Raw genomic sequence first — 14859 nt, forward strand, 5'->3', positions numbered from 1 at the left:
TTGCCTGACTCACCTCAGCGTCTATGACGTCTGTGATGTACCTGGGGGTCAGCAGGGGCATCCGGACGTACTGTAGCAGGTCAGGCAAGGATTCTTCCCTCTCCTTTTTGGCGTGCTTCACCCAGTTGATGACAGCTTCAAAGACTGGCTCTTCCGAATCCACCTACAAACGTGTAATTGCACAGCACGGAACTCTGCTTTTCCAATTTCCTCACAATTTCAAAAAGGAACCATCCTTCTTTTCTCCTTCCTGCCCCCCAGCCCCCACCACTGTTACTTCCTTCCTTCCAGAAACAGGTAAGCTCTTGGGAAAACAACCCTTTTCAGATACGACTCACTGAGACCAGCAAAAGAAGTGCAGTCAAACTGGGTAAAAAAAAAATCTCAGAGAGTGCCTAATAAACCATCAGTTACAAGTCGGCTTTTACTTCAGAATTTTTTCCATTCCTGAATTTTTTTTCTGGTATATATATATATATTTTTAATTTGCAAGGTGGGAGGGAGGGAGAAGGGTGGACGGAGAGGGAGAGAGAATCTGCAGCAGGCTCCATGCTCAGTGTGGAGCCCAACACAGGGCTCAATCCCACGACTCTGGGATCATGACCTGAGCTGAAATCCAAGAGTGGGACGCTTAACTGACTGAGCCACTGAGGTGCCCCTTTTCTGGTCATTTTTGAAAATTTACAGGGGCAGGGAGAATCTGTTGTCCTATTCAAAATTGGCTGTATATTTTGTTAAATATGCTCTATGCTCAATGTGGGGCTTGAATTCACGACCCTGAGATAAAGAGTTGAATGCTCTAGTGACTGAACCAGCAAGGCACCCCCAAAACTGCCTCATAAAACAACTTGTGTTTACAAGTGTTGTCTAATGACCTCCAGGAATGCTCCCCAACACCTCCACCCAAGCCCGTGAAGCAGAACTCTCTCTTACATTATTATGCTATAATGCTGTAGTTTCCAAAGAATTGTCCACTAGCATCTGACCAAGTATTTCTCAGGCCAACTGCTTTGAGATGATATATGTAATTAATCATTTGGGAAACTTAGGTCTAGGCTTACATGTGACAAATTGGATAAGGCACAGCCTAAAAGCCTACATTGTATCACTGTAAGAGCACTACATCTAGTTAACACCTAAGACCTCCCAGAGAAAAAACACCTACATTACATACAGGTCCTGTGCCTCATCCACCAGCCCCTAGAATGCATCTGTTCTGAGACCTTTCAGAACATGACAGTGCCTGAACAGAGACACCATTCTGCAAGGTTTCCCCAAAAACTGAAAATACAGATGTTTCAGAATGTTCATTCATTGGATGGACCAAAAACCTACTACGTGCCAGGCACCATGCTGGAAGCTGGTTATATACTGGTAACAAATGAGATGTGAACTTTGCTTTTAAGTGGGGAGATAATAGTTACATTGGAAAAATGAACAATGCCACTTTGCCATTTTGAACTATGTATGAAAAGTACAGGGGGCTGTGAGACAGAATAACATGAGATTTCCTAATTTAGGCTGATGGGTCAAAAAAGACCTCCCTGGGGCACCTGGGTGGCTCAGCTGGTTAAGCATACGACTTCGGCTCAGGTCATGATCTCACGGTTCGTGGGTTCGAGCCCTGCGTCGGGCTCTGTGCTGACAGCCAGCTCAGAGCCTGGAGCCTGTTTCAGATTCTGTGTCTCCCCCTCTCTCTGACCCTCCCGTGCTCACGCTCTCTCTCTCTCTCTTTCTCAGAAATAAAAAAAAAAATTTAAAAAAAATTAAAAAAAAAAAGACCTCCCTGCAGAAGAAATAGATTTCAATATGATGGATGAGTAGCAGTCAAGAAGAGTAAGAGAGTGCTCCAAGGCAAACAGAAGAGCACATGTAGAAACCCTAGAGCTGTACTGTCCAATATGGTAGTCACCAGCCATGTATGGAGATTTATATTTACACTAATTAAATTTAAGTTAAGGGCGCCTGGTTGGCTCAGTTGGTTGAGCGTTCAACTCTTGATTTTGGCTCACGTCATAATCCCAGGGTTGTGGGATGGACCCCATGTTGGGCTCCATGCCCTTCTGCTCCTCTCCCCCTAAAAAAATTTAAGTTAAATTAAAAACTCAGCTGCTCAGTCACACCAGCCACATTTCAAGGGCTCAACAGTCACATGTGCCTAGCAAACTGGACAGCACAATCCTAGAACAAAAAAAAAAAAGCAGACAGTTTGAGAAATGATAGAAGGTTGGTGTAGCAGAAGGAATGAGGCAGGGGAAGAGTGATAAAGATCAACCTGGAGAGGTAAACAAGGGCCAGCTCAGAGAGGAAGACTGGAATTTACTCGAACGGCAATGGGAACCCATTAAAAGATTTCAGGCAAGCTTGGAATACGATCATATTGATGTTCTGTAAAGATCACCCTGACTAGCATTGGGTAGAACAGTTTAGAAGGGCCAAGAGCTGGGACACCAGCTGATACATTAAGGCAAAAGTGATGGGTTCTTAGGCCATGGCATTGGTGACAGAAATTTATGCACCAATTTTACAAGAGGTGAAACTACCCAGCTTACTGATGGATTAGATGCAGGGAGTATGCAGAAGGGTGCTCGCAATTAAAAAAAAATTTTTTTTAAGACAAGAATGACAAGCTAATAGTTGTAAATGGCTCCGTGTTAGGCTCTAACACATTCTAGGTTTAAATTAGATACATCAATTTATAATGGGTTTTTTCAATCATTGAGCAGAGATCCTTGATCCTACTGAAGAGAGAATAAATTAGACTTGCAGAGAAACAGCTAAACTGGGAGGAAAAAACCTTCACATTAATGCTTCACTATGGAGAAAAATTTCCCCACAAATTTCCAGAGAACTATTTTATGTATCAGGCACTGATATTCTTATTTAATGATCAGAATGACCTCATGCACCAAGTATGACTATTACCTACAGAAGAGGAAAGTGAAGATTAGTGGTTAGGTTAACATATGTTACACAGCCAAAATAAACCCCACCCTGATTCTAAAGCCCGTGTTGTTCTAACCAGTGCAACATATTGCTTCTCACTGTGTTTAAGTATTATTGTTTTACATAATTAAGAGGAAGTGTTAGTTGGGGAGTCAGACATCTGGTTCCTCTTTCTCACTGGAATATAGAAGAGAAAATGTGCCACTTGCTGTCTTTCCAGGAAAAAAAGAGTCTTTACAGACACTGAGGGAAGACTATACAAAAAAAAGAGTTCTCAAACTCTTTTCATTGGAGTTTCTGAATTAAAAAGTTATTTGCTCTCCCTATTCCACTTAGTTTCATTCCAAAGTATACATCGTTCTAAAATAAATGACTGCTGTCACTGCTTGTTGATTTGGTCAATTAGAAACTAACTAGGCGACCAGCTCATAGTTTCATGGAACAGAACAGAATCTGGAGCCAGACGGCTCAGATACGAGGCCTAGCTCTACCACTTGTTAGCTCCAATACGACGGTTACCCTCAAAGCCTCGGTTTCTTTCTCCAAAAATTGGAGACAGTTTTGAGAACTAGGTAAGATAAACTAAACCAAGAATGGTGCCATTAAAATGGAAAGCCCAGGGTACATGGAATTCAGGGTACACGGGATTTTTTTTATCTGTTTTGTTCACAGTTGGATTGCTGCCACCGGGAACTGTTCTGGCACACAGTAAGTGCCCAAAAAACATTTAATAAAGGAAACCAATAATAAATGCTGAGTAAGTTTTAGCTATTTTGTTATGTGCAGTGAACTTCAAGTCTATATTGCTCACTCTATTTACTGCATTTTCTAATGCATGGTTAAGTCAAGAAAAATCAAAATAGCAAATTCCCAGTTACCCAAGTCTGAAGAATGTGCCATTTGTCTACACCTGGCATTTCAGTGCATGTACACAATGTTCTACCATAAGAGTGAGAACAAAACTTTATCAAGTATTTGTCTCAGTAACACTCGCAACACCAGCGTCTCTGGACTAATAGGTCAAATTAGAAAATGATTCCTCTTTAATTGGAAATAAATGTCACCAATGTGCCCTAATCATTTTCCCTCAGAAGTCAGTAGGGAAAGGCAAAAAGAAAAAGTTGGCTAAAACAGGATAAGAAATATTAAGATTTTATTATATTACATGAAAATCCTAGTTTTAACAAAATAAATCAGAGTTATCATTCGGTTTACAAAAGTAAATTATAGGATTTCTTTATCAAATTTCTTCTATATCATTTATTTTTTTAATTTTTATTTATTTTAAAGCTTTTTTTAAAAATGTTTTATTTATTTCTGCGAGAGAGAGAGAGAGACAGCGTGAGTAGGGGAAGGTCAGAGAGAGAGATGGAGACACAGAATCCGAAACAGGCTCCAGGCTCTGAGCTGGCAGTCAGCACAGAGCCTGACGTGGGGCTCAAACCCACGAACCGTGAGATCATAACCTGAGCCGAAGTCGGACGCTAACTGCCTGAGCCACCCAGGCGCCCCAATTTTTATGTATTTTAATGTTTATTTGTTTTTGAGAGAAAGACCCCCCCCCCCCCCGCCACACACACACACACAGTGTGAGGGGCGGGGGGGGGCGGTGGTGGGCAAAGAAAAAGGGAGGCACAGAATCTGAAGCAGGCTTCAGGATCCGAGCTGTCAGCACAGAGCCCAACGCAAGGCTTGAACTCACAAACTGTGAGATCATGACCTGAGCCGAAGTCGGACGCTTAACCAACTGAGCCCTCCAGGCGCCTCCTCTTCTATAGCATTTAGAATATTAATCAGGCTTTTGATTCCTTCCCAATACAGCTCTTGTTTAAACTAAGGTGCCACTAACTTCTGGGAATCCACTAATTCAAAATTTGTTTTATTATCTGAAGAGAGTGAGAGGAAAACAAATGAACTCTGAGCCTTCCTAGAGAATCGATTTCTCCTGACTAGGGGAAAAAATGGTCTCTCTGATTGTTACCCTAACTACAGACCTCTGCTCAATAGAAACTCCGCTGACTACTGGCACTATGATTTAGCATTAGGATTACTGAAGATCCTCCTTGCTGGGCTCAGTCTCTGCACCCTTGCCTAAGCCCAGGTAGCTTCCCCTCTGCTGGGCGAAACTCAACTTGTTCAATACGCAGTTAACATGTTCCTTCTTCCCACTTCCTCATACCCCCACCACCATTAGGCACTTATGATCTGCCTCCTGCTTTCGATTTCCAACCTTTTTTTCACTTCTCCTTTTTGATCTAATTTAAATGTAGAGGGTTTATTCTTCTTTCTTCTAATTTATTCGCTTTGAATAAGCTCATTATTCTCATTATATGCTACTATATGAAATTTTATCTTTTTCTGTCTCTACCACTATGCTGTGAATTACTAAAAACAAGGACTGCATCTTAGTCACTTCTGGATCCATAGCACCTGGCACATATAGTATATTGAGAACATCTACAGCTGTATAGTAGATACTCGACATAAATGTTTATAAAATGAGTGAATGAAAAATACAGAAATGGTCTATAGAAATCTACTTTACTTCAAATCTCTGCTTATTCCATAGTCTCTTCAATAGTGACTCTTAACCATTGGGATCATACATTGATGAGGTGGTTGACTCCTTCCCAATACTCCCTCCCATAAATCTGGCATATAATTTCAGGGGCATTTAATGAAACCTTTGGAGCCAATAATGACACTTGATTAAGATGCCCTGTTACAGAAACACAGTAATTCCACCTCGCTTTTTCCAAATTTTGTGTTTGTGTTTGTTTGTTTTCCGTAGGTTCCACACCCAACATAGAGCCCAACACGGGGCTTTAACTCACGACCTTGAGATCAAGACCTGAGCTGAGATCAAGAGTCAGCCACTCAACCAACTGAGCCACCCAAGTGCCTCTCTTTTTCCAAGTTTTGTAAAGTTCCAATCTTGAAGAAACTCCAATACCAAGCCAAATCTGTACCTGAATTTCATCACACTTGATTAGTTTTTCCACTTCTCCTTGACTTAGAAGAATGAATTCTTCATGCTGTACCACTTCAGGAAAATGCTTCTGGCTAAAAACCTCAGCTGCTTGCATCAGGTCAACACAATTGTGAGTTTCAGCAAAATCCCTGATACCCAGGCAATTAGATGGGTCCAACTGACTTTCTAAGAATTCACAGCAGGCTTGCTTCACACCTAGGAGAAACACAGACAACGAACACTTCAGGGTACTTGACCAGGAGTGAACTCGTCTACATTCTTGGATGGAGACATCTTCTCTATAAAGTTAACAGAGGAATCCTGGCTCAACACCTAAAGATCAGATTAGAAACTTTATGCTTAAGGAATTCAAATCCAATTTCTATCTTATGTGTCGTGTGACCTTCAAGCAAGGCCTTTACAACTGTGTCTCTGTTTCAGCTTTAAAAACTAATGCAAAAACTTCATATTGTTTTCAATCATATATTAAAAACTGAAAATTTTCAACCATGCATTTAGAAAAACTGGAAATAACAGAAACATCAATGCAAGTTAAGAAAGACAGTCTGGAAATAGGAAGGGGGACTATCCCATATCCTATGAAAACATTATATACTTTCATTTGTGTGTGTCCATTTAAATTTTCAATAGATAATTTACATGGTTCAAAAATTAAAAGTACAAAAGGACTGACCATGAATAATCCCCCCAGCCTCCCTATCAACCAGGCCATCTAGTTCCCTTCCATACAGTCAATGAATAGTATCAGTTTCTTGTGTTTCTTTGTAGAGCTCTTGTGTACATCCATGTAAGAAAATGCATCTGTTATCCCCTCTTCCATTTTTTAAAAAACAGAAAAGGTGTAAATGCTCTCTTCTAAAGAGCCAAATGTTCACATATGGAGAGGTTCTTTTATATTGTGATTAAAATCTGATTTTCTGTGCCACAGTAAGTAAACATGAGCGTCCCTAGTCTGTCTCTGTAATTTTCAAGATTAAGTTTACATGACTAATTCTCAATATTTCCAAGGCTACCTTCGCATGAACAACAGCAACTTTGTCATCTGTACCTTTCAGCTGAAGCAGACAGGCTGCAGGAAGCAGCTCTTGTACATTCTCCACCGTCACATGTACGGTTTCAGTGTACACGAAGTCCAGTAGAATTTCCATGGTAGAAGCAGTTAAACCTTGAATATCAACATAAGGTTTCCCCTTCTCTGAGAGCTGAAATTCAAAGGGTGAAATAATAGTGGTTATAATTCCACAAGATAAAGGCAGAATCTCCTATCCAGGAGCTTGATGGGATGTTAATATTAACTGAATACATGTCTTTTAAAAATTATGGTCTAATTTGTTTGATTTGTAGAAAGCAAACATGGCATATATCTGCAGCTTTTCAAACTTCGGGCAGCTGTATGCAACCAGGAGCACACAGGGAGGTGACACCTTGGAATATCAATTTTACCAGTGAATAATTTAAACACTGCTTTTGTAATAAAACATAGATCTATTACAGGATAGAAGGCAAAAGTTCTGTGAACCTACTACTAGTGTCCATGAGCTTTTAAGATAAAACACAAAATTTCAATGAAACTTCATGCTTATAGAGGACCCTGTGGCTTACAGCTTCAGACCTTCCACGACTACTCATTATTATTCTATTTGTTCTTGGAGTACATTTAGTTTTTTTTTTAATATTTATTTATTTTTGGGAGAGAGAGAATGCACGCGTGAGAGAGAGAGAATAGTCAGGGGAGGAACACACAGAATCTGACGCAGATGGTCAGCATAGAGCCTGACAAGGGGCTCAAACTCATGAACAGTGAGGCCATGATCTGAACCCAAGTCAGACAGACGCTTAACCAACTAAGTCATCCAGGCGCCCCTGAGTACATTTAGTAATGACGAAACAGGCAAGTCATCTTAAGGGACATTCTACTGTGACACTGTCTGAATATAACTGAATTGATACTTTTTCTAAATATTGGATTGACTATTTGGGGATTACTGAATTGTTAGTGGTGTATTTAGTCTAGAGTACATCATTGGAAATATGAGTATCAAAGAGGCCAGGATAATAATAGAAAATTGTTTAGCTAAGAGTGGAAATCTTCAATTTTATAGAACAGTATACTACCTGAAAATTGATTATCTTATGAAAATGATACATCTTAACCTTAGTTGGACATTCAAATTACTCACAAAACTCCAGTGCACTTTCATTATGAACTAAACATCTTTATCATCTTTGATTCCCCTATCAGCCCAAAATAATAATAAAAAAGCATTCTCTACCAAAGCCAAGAACATAATCAATCCCTAACATTAAATATATCACTAGTACTCAGGGCACCTGATGGCTCAGTCAGTAAGCGTCCAACTTTAGCTCAGCTCATGAACTCACAGTTCATGAGTTTGAGCCCTGCATGAGGTTCTCTGCTGTCTGCACAGAACCCACTTTGGATCCTCTGTCTCCCTCTGTCCGCCCCTCTCCCACTCTTTCTCTCTTTCAAAAATATGTTTTTAATGTTTTTTATTAATTTCTGAGAGAGAGACAGCATGAGCAGGGGAGGGTCAGAGAGAGAGGGAGACACAGAATCTGAAACAGGCTCTGTCAGTACAGAGCCTGATGCGGGGCTTGAACCCATGAACCTTGAAATCATGATCTGAGCCGAAATCGGACGCTTAACCAACTGAGCCACCCAGGCGCCTCTCTCTTTCAAAAATACATAAGCAAACAAAAAGTCATTAGGACTTTATTTTGGAAAAACATTTTATTACCTCTGCACATAGTATAAATGTTTACAAGCAGAAATATAGGAGTACATTACAAAAATTTCTTATTCAGTAAACTATAGTCCCATCAAATAACTTAAATATGAAAAGATTTCACTATCTATGAACTCAGAGCAATTTATAGCATCACTTCACATGTATATTTGCTTTACAATTTTTCAGAGTGCTTCTTATTTACTATTATTTCACCTGATTCTCTGAGCAACCTGGTAAAGTACTTAGAAATCTGTTATTATTGCCATTTATGACAAAAAGGATCTAAGTTTCAAAGAAGTTATGTGTCTTAACCAAGGTCTCTTAACTAGCAAGAGACAGATAAAACGCAGGTCGTCTTGCCTCACTAAATGACACTTTAATTGGACCACATTTGAGGAGCATTTCAGGGCAGGAAGAGAAAAATAAAATCATCTAGTTCAACTACTTTATTTTATAGATCAACCCAGTGAAGTTACATGGCTGGAGGGTTCACACATTGTTAACAGAACTGAGGCTAGGACCCACGTCTCTGAACTCTCTCCTTTATGTCAGTTACTCTTAAAAATAAAGACAAAACCATCTGGCATTTTCTTGCCTCATACCAGTTTTTATTTTATTTTATTTGTTTATTTTATTTTATTTTTTTAAATTTATTTCTGAGAGAGACCACATAAGCAGGGAAGGGTCAGAAAGAGAGAGAGACACAGAATCTGAAACAGGCTCAAGGCTCTGAGCTGGCTGTCAGCACAGAGCCCGACGCGGGGCCCAAACCCACAAACCGTGAGATCATGACCTGAGCTGAAGTCAGATGCTCAACAGACTGAGCCACCCACGCGCCCCCAGTTTTTAAAGAAAAACTATAAAATGGTCACTTGCGAGAAAAAAAGAATTCTTTCAGAGAACTCCATAACAATTTGAATGTGCAGAGTGCAGACAGACTCATTCTCCTCCAGCTGACAAAGAAGAGGATGCACACTATATAATTAGCAGTCAGCAGTCCTGAGCCATTAGTACTTCATGCTCAGCAGCTGCTGAGAGGACTGTCCTTACCCAGCTAAATGCCAACTGCTTCTGATGTTCTTGGGCAGATTTTCTTTCTGGAGGACAATACAGGATACGGATCTGTGATGGTATATTACACAAGAGCATTTTAAAATTAGCCCGAAGTAGCTGGAATGATCTGTCAGGTTTCCATGGTTTTCCTACCAGCCATGTGACCAAGCATTGGCTCAGAGAACCATAAATTATTTTGGCTTTGAAATTAGAGAATATAAAAATCCATATATCAGAGGCTAAGGAAGCACAGTAGTTAAAATGTGCACAAAGCAGGTAAGATTTGTGTAGGGCAATACAGCATATACTTGTAGCTTTTCAGATATAGCATATATGGTATGGATTTAGAGTCAGAAAATTTAGGATTAAACCCCATCTCTATCATTTACAAGCCATGTGATCTTGGGCAAGTCATTTAACATATAAGACCTTGTTTATTCATTTGTAACATGAGATGGTAACATCTAACCCTAGGGTGAATAAGATACAGTAATCACCCAACACAGCACCTGGCCTATAAAAGGTAGTTACTGTCATTATTATGATACCACCTCTCTTATTCAGATCCAACAGCAACATCTTCACTAAGATGAGGAGATTAACTTCAAAAAAATTCCTGGTGGTTACTAAAGAAGTGTAACATAATGAGATATTTCAGGCATGTGTAAGTATAAGTACACACTGGTGTACTCATCACTCAAGGTTAAAAAATTCAAGATAATTTATTTAAAATTTAAAAATCAGACTTGAGGTTTTAAAAAATAAAAAAAAAAAGCTGCAGTGCTTTCTGTTGTTCAGCTATGAATATTTCACAATATATTCAATAGCCTTACTCTACGTTTTAAGAGTTCTGTCAATTGCTAAAGCAGTCTTTCTTGTTTGTTTATTTTTATTTTTGAGAGAGAGAGAGAGAGAGAGAGCACGTGCATGAGTGGGGAGGGGCAGATAGAGACAGGGACAGAGGGATCTGAAGCTGACTCGGCACTGACAGCATACAGCCCAATGTGGGGCTCAAACTCATGAGTCACGAGATCATGACCTGAGCCGAAGTCGGATGCTTAACAAACTGAACAACCCAGTCTTTCTTTCTTTTTTATAATTTTTTTTAATGTTTTATTTATTTCTGAGAGAGAGAGAGAGGCAGCGTGAGCAGGGGAGGGTCAGAGAGAGAGGGAGATACAGACCGTGAAGCAGGCTCCAGGCTCTGAGCTAGCTATCAGCACAGAGCCAGACATGGGGCTGGAAACCACAAACTGTGAGATCATGACCTGAGCCGAAGTTGGACGCTTAACCAACTGAGCCACCCAGGCGCCCCACCACCCAGTCTTTCTTAATACCCATAAGCACAACCTGTTTTCTTGTCAAGCCAACCTTTTCCTTATTCTCTTTTACTGCTTACACTCCATAATCAGCATCTTTTCCCAAGTTATACTGTATATTCCTATACAGTCATTGAGTCATGTGTTAAGTCCTCCTCCTCTTATTTGCAATTACAGTAAACTCGGGGCGCCTGGGTGGCTCAGTCGGTTAAGCGCCCAACTTCTGCTCAGGGCATGATCTCACAGTTCGTGGGTTCGAGCCCCGCGTCGGGCTCTGTGCTGACAGCCAGCTCAGAGCCTGGAGCCAGTTTCGGATTCTGTGTCTTCCTCTCTCTCTGACCCTCCCCGGCTCACACTGTCTCTCTCTCTCTCTCTCTCAGGAAAAAAATAAATAAATAAAAATAAATGAAATTACACTAAACTCTACACTGGTAGAATGAATACTGATTTTCTTCCTATACTGTTAGGTGGATGAGGACTGAATCCTACACTCCTCTTTCCTTCCTTCTCCCTTATCCTCCGAGTATTCACTTAAAATATTTGACTTTGTGGGCGCCTAGGTGGCTCAGTTCATTGAGCATCTGACTCTTGATTTCAGCTCAGGTCATGATCTTGCAGTTCATGAGCTCAAGCCCCATGTCCAACTCCATGCTGACAGCACAGAGCCTGCTTTCTCCCTCTGACCTTCTCCTGCTCACCACATGCATGCAAGCATGCACTCTCTCTCAAAACAAATAAATAACCTTTAAAATATAAATAGAATAAACAAAATATTAGACTTTGGAAGGAGAAAACCAGGAAACCATATTTTAAAAACAAGTAAACTCTGGGGCACCTGGGTGGCTCAATTGGTTGACTGTCTGACTTCAGCTCAGGTCATGATCTCGTGGTCCATGGGTTCAAGCCCTGCACTGGGCTCTCTGCTGACAGCTCAAAGTCTGGAGCCTGCTTCAGATTCTGTGTCTCCTTCTGTCTCTCTCTACCCCTCCCCTACTTGTGCTCTCTCTCTCTCTCTCTCAAAAATAAATAAACATTATAAATAGGTAAAACCCAGTAGCTGACGTTTGTGTTTAACCATGTGCCAGACGCTGTGCTAAGCACTTCATATGTGACTGTCTCAAGTAATTGTCACAATAACCATAGGCGATTGCACACTGCTATTATTCCTAATTTGGAGATGAGAAAACCAAGACAAAGTCAAAAGGCAGATCTTGACCAGAGCCTGTGCACTGAACCACCATACTACATTCACTATTCTCTCAAACTTCTATTAATCTATTTTCTGAACTGAGACACCTAAAAGATTACATGTGTGACTTTCATTTGTAAGGGTAGGTAACTTACCACTTACCTCACTGGTGAACATGGCACAGAAGTAATCGCTACAAGCAGCCAGCACAATCCGATGAGCAGGGAAGTCTTTCTGCTCTACTCTCAATGTCACATCACAGAGGGTATTGCTCTTCCGGAGGGAGTTCATTGAATTGAGGATGGATTTAGCATGAGTATTTGTCATTATGTCTTTGGGGGCCATAATGCCTCCCATCAAGCAATATGGAGAAAGAATGAAAGGGGTCCTTGGATTCTGCAATGAGAGAAAAAAACCCAGAACATACTTGAAGGACTAGTAAAACTAAATATATTCGACTATCTAGACAAATTAAGGCTTCCCCAGAGATATAAGTAGAGAGTATGCCTATTACTGGTCTCACCGCCACACTCTAGCCACTAATAATCCCAAATAAAAACGATCTCTTCTTCCTCTGAATCCCAATATTGAGTGCCCCTACCACTTGACATTTATTATAATCAATACTCAAGTGTATTTGGAAATATAAAGAAACCACACATATCTTGCATGTCTTCACAATGCTGTTGTCTCAAATGATAAAATGAAAAAATAAAATTTCTTAAAGGTGCAATATCACTATTATTTAAAGAATGAGGAGATAAGTATTTAGAGGGTAGGATCTTGTTCCATAGATTTATAGATATAGATATAGATATAGACATTTATATATATATATTATATATTTTTCCTATTCTGACAGGTGTACAGAATGTTCAGAAATCAAAAGCAAGAAAAGAAAAATTGTATATTCAACTTAGAGTAATAAAGGCTAGGGTCAGTGAAAATGAACTTTTCCTAAAGAAGCATGCAAAGAATTATTTATAACTTCCAAATATATCTGGGTTTCTTCTTAAAATGACATTTCAAACGAGGATAATACCTACCTTGAATAATGGAAACACTGCAAGCTTATCTATGGACTTTCACGTAATTAAGTTTGTTTTTTTTTAATATTTTTTTATTTATTTCTGAGAGAGAGAGAGAGAGAGAGAGACAGCGTGAGCAGGGGAGGGTCAGAGAGAGAGAGAGAGACACACAGAATGTGAAGCAGGCTCCAGGCTCTGAGATAGCTGTCAGCACAGAGCCCAACGCAGGGCTCAAACCCACTAACTGCGAGACCATGACCTGAGCCAAAGTCGGACGTTCAACCAACTGAGCCTCCTAGGCACCCCTAAGTTTATTTTAAAATGTTCCAGCTCCCCATCGGGCTCTGTGCTGACAGCTAAGAGCCTGGAGCCTGTCTTCAGATTCTGTATCTCCCTCTCTCGCTGACCCTCCCCTGTTCACGTGGTTTCTCTCTCTCTCTCAAAAATAAATAAACATTAAAAACACTTAAAAAAATAAAATGTTTATTTAAGAGAGAGAAAGTGAACACATGCCAGCGGGGAAGGGGCAGTGAGAGGGGAAGAGAGAGAATCCCAAGTAGGCTCCATGCTGTCAGAGCAGAGCCCCATGTGGGGCTCGAACTCATGAACCCTGAGATCCTGACCTGAGCTGAAATCAAGAGTTGGAAGTTTAACCGACTCAGCCACCCAGGTCCCTCTCAGGTGATTAAGTTATTGAAGCTCTTCAACTGAAGGATCTTCCTACTCTACATTATTAGTAAATGTCCAGTAGAAATTCTTCTATACTGAAACCAAGAGCCTAATTATTGGGATAGAAACCTAATTAAAACTCCACTACTAATTTTACTGCCATAGGCAGTCACTTGCAAATTTCCCTGGTATGCACCAATAAATAAAGTACATAAAAAAAATAGTCTACTTTTTACTTTCTTGACTGTTGACAAGCTTTAGTGAAACTTTTTCTTGAAAATTCCAAGGGAATGAAATGGCATGGTTATCAAGACAGTCTTACTGGAATCAATAACTTTCTGAAGTGATCCAAAAAAACAAAAATCAAACTACAATCTCCAAGAACTCACATTCACGACCGTAATTTTTGACTAGCACAAACAAGATCCTAAATTCTCATCTACTCCTATGTACAGTTAGCATGTTATTTTATAAGTACTCTAGAAGATCTCTCCAAAAACTCTGCAAGATCCATTTTACAGTAAAGGAGGTGATTCATACAAGCATACAAGGTTTTTCAAAAAGTCTGTCCTTAAGTCAACTTGCTTTCAACTCTGGAGATGTAAGAAAAGTCTGAACAGATACTCATGGACTGCGTGAAGATTTTTCTGGGGAGTTAGCACAGGACTCAGCCGAGGACTAGGCTTTACGGTTTCAGTGTCAAAACTGACAGTAACCCTAAAGAACCGTGGTCTTCCTCCTTAGGGAATCCTGCCTCATCAGGCAAAACCTCAGCCGTATCACTCTCATCTTTTTGAGGTTATCTATTCGGGAACTTCCGTTATCATCTGAATAGAGGGATTCCACCCTGGAAGATATGGGGTGGGGGCGAGAGTGAAAAGGTGTCACATTTTGCAAAGGCTGAATTTCAGGT

The 14859-nt window shown here is 40.2% G+C and overlaps 1 protein-coding gene across 2 annotated transcripts in view; it reads right to left on the bottom strand.

The window, feature by feature from the left end:
- KLHL12 (kelch like family member 12) overlaps positions 1-14859 on the bottom strand; it is a 33567-nt gene that overhangs the window by 17842 nt on the left and 866 nt on the right. For both annotated transcript variants that reach the window (XM_039227491.1, XM_039227490.1), the window contains exons 2-5: positions 12412-12645; positions 6987-7140; positions 5916-6133; positions 14-163 (exon numbers count right to left, since the gene is read on the bottom strand). In XM_039227491.1, the coding sequence (XP_039083422.1) occupies positions 14-163; positions 5916-6133; positions 6987-7140; positions 12412-12645 (756 nt within the window). The remainder of the gene's footprint in view (positions 1-13; positions 164-5915; positions 6134-6986; positions 7141-12411; positions 12646-14859) is intronic.

Source organism: Hyaena hyaena, unplaced genomic scaffold (genome assembly GCF_003009895.1).
Source record: "Hyaena hyaena isolate Hyena2069 unplaced genomic scaffold, ASM300989v1 scaffold_28, whole genome shotgun sequence".
Lineage (NCBI taxonomy): Eukaryota > Metazoa > Chordata > Mammalia > Carnivora > Hyaenidae > Hyaena > Hyaena hyaena.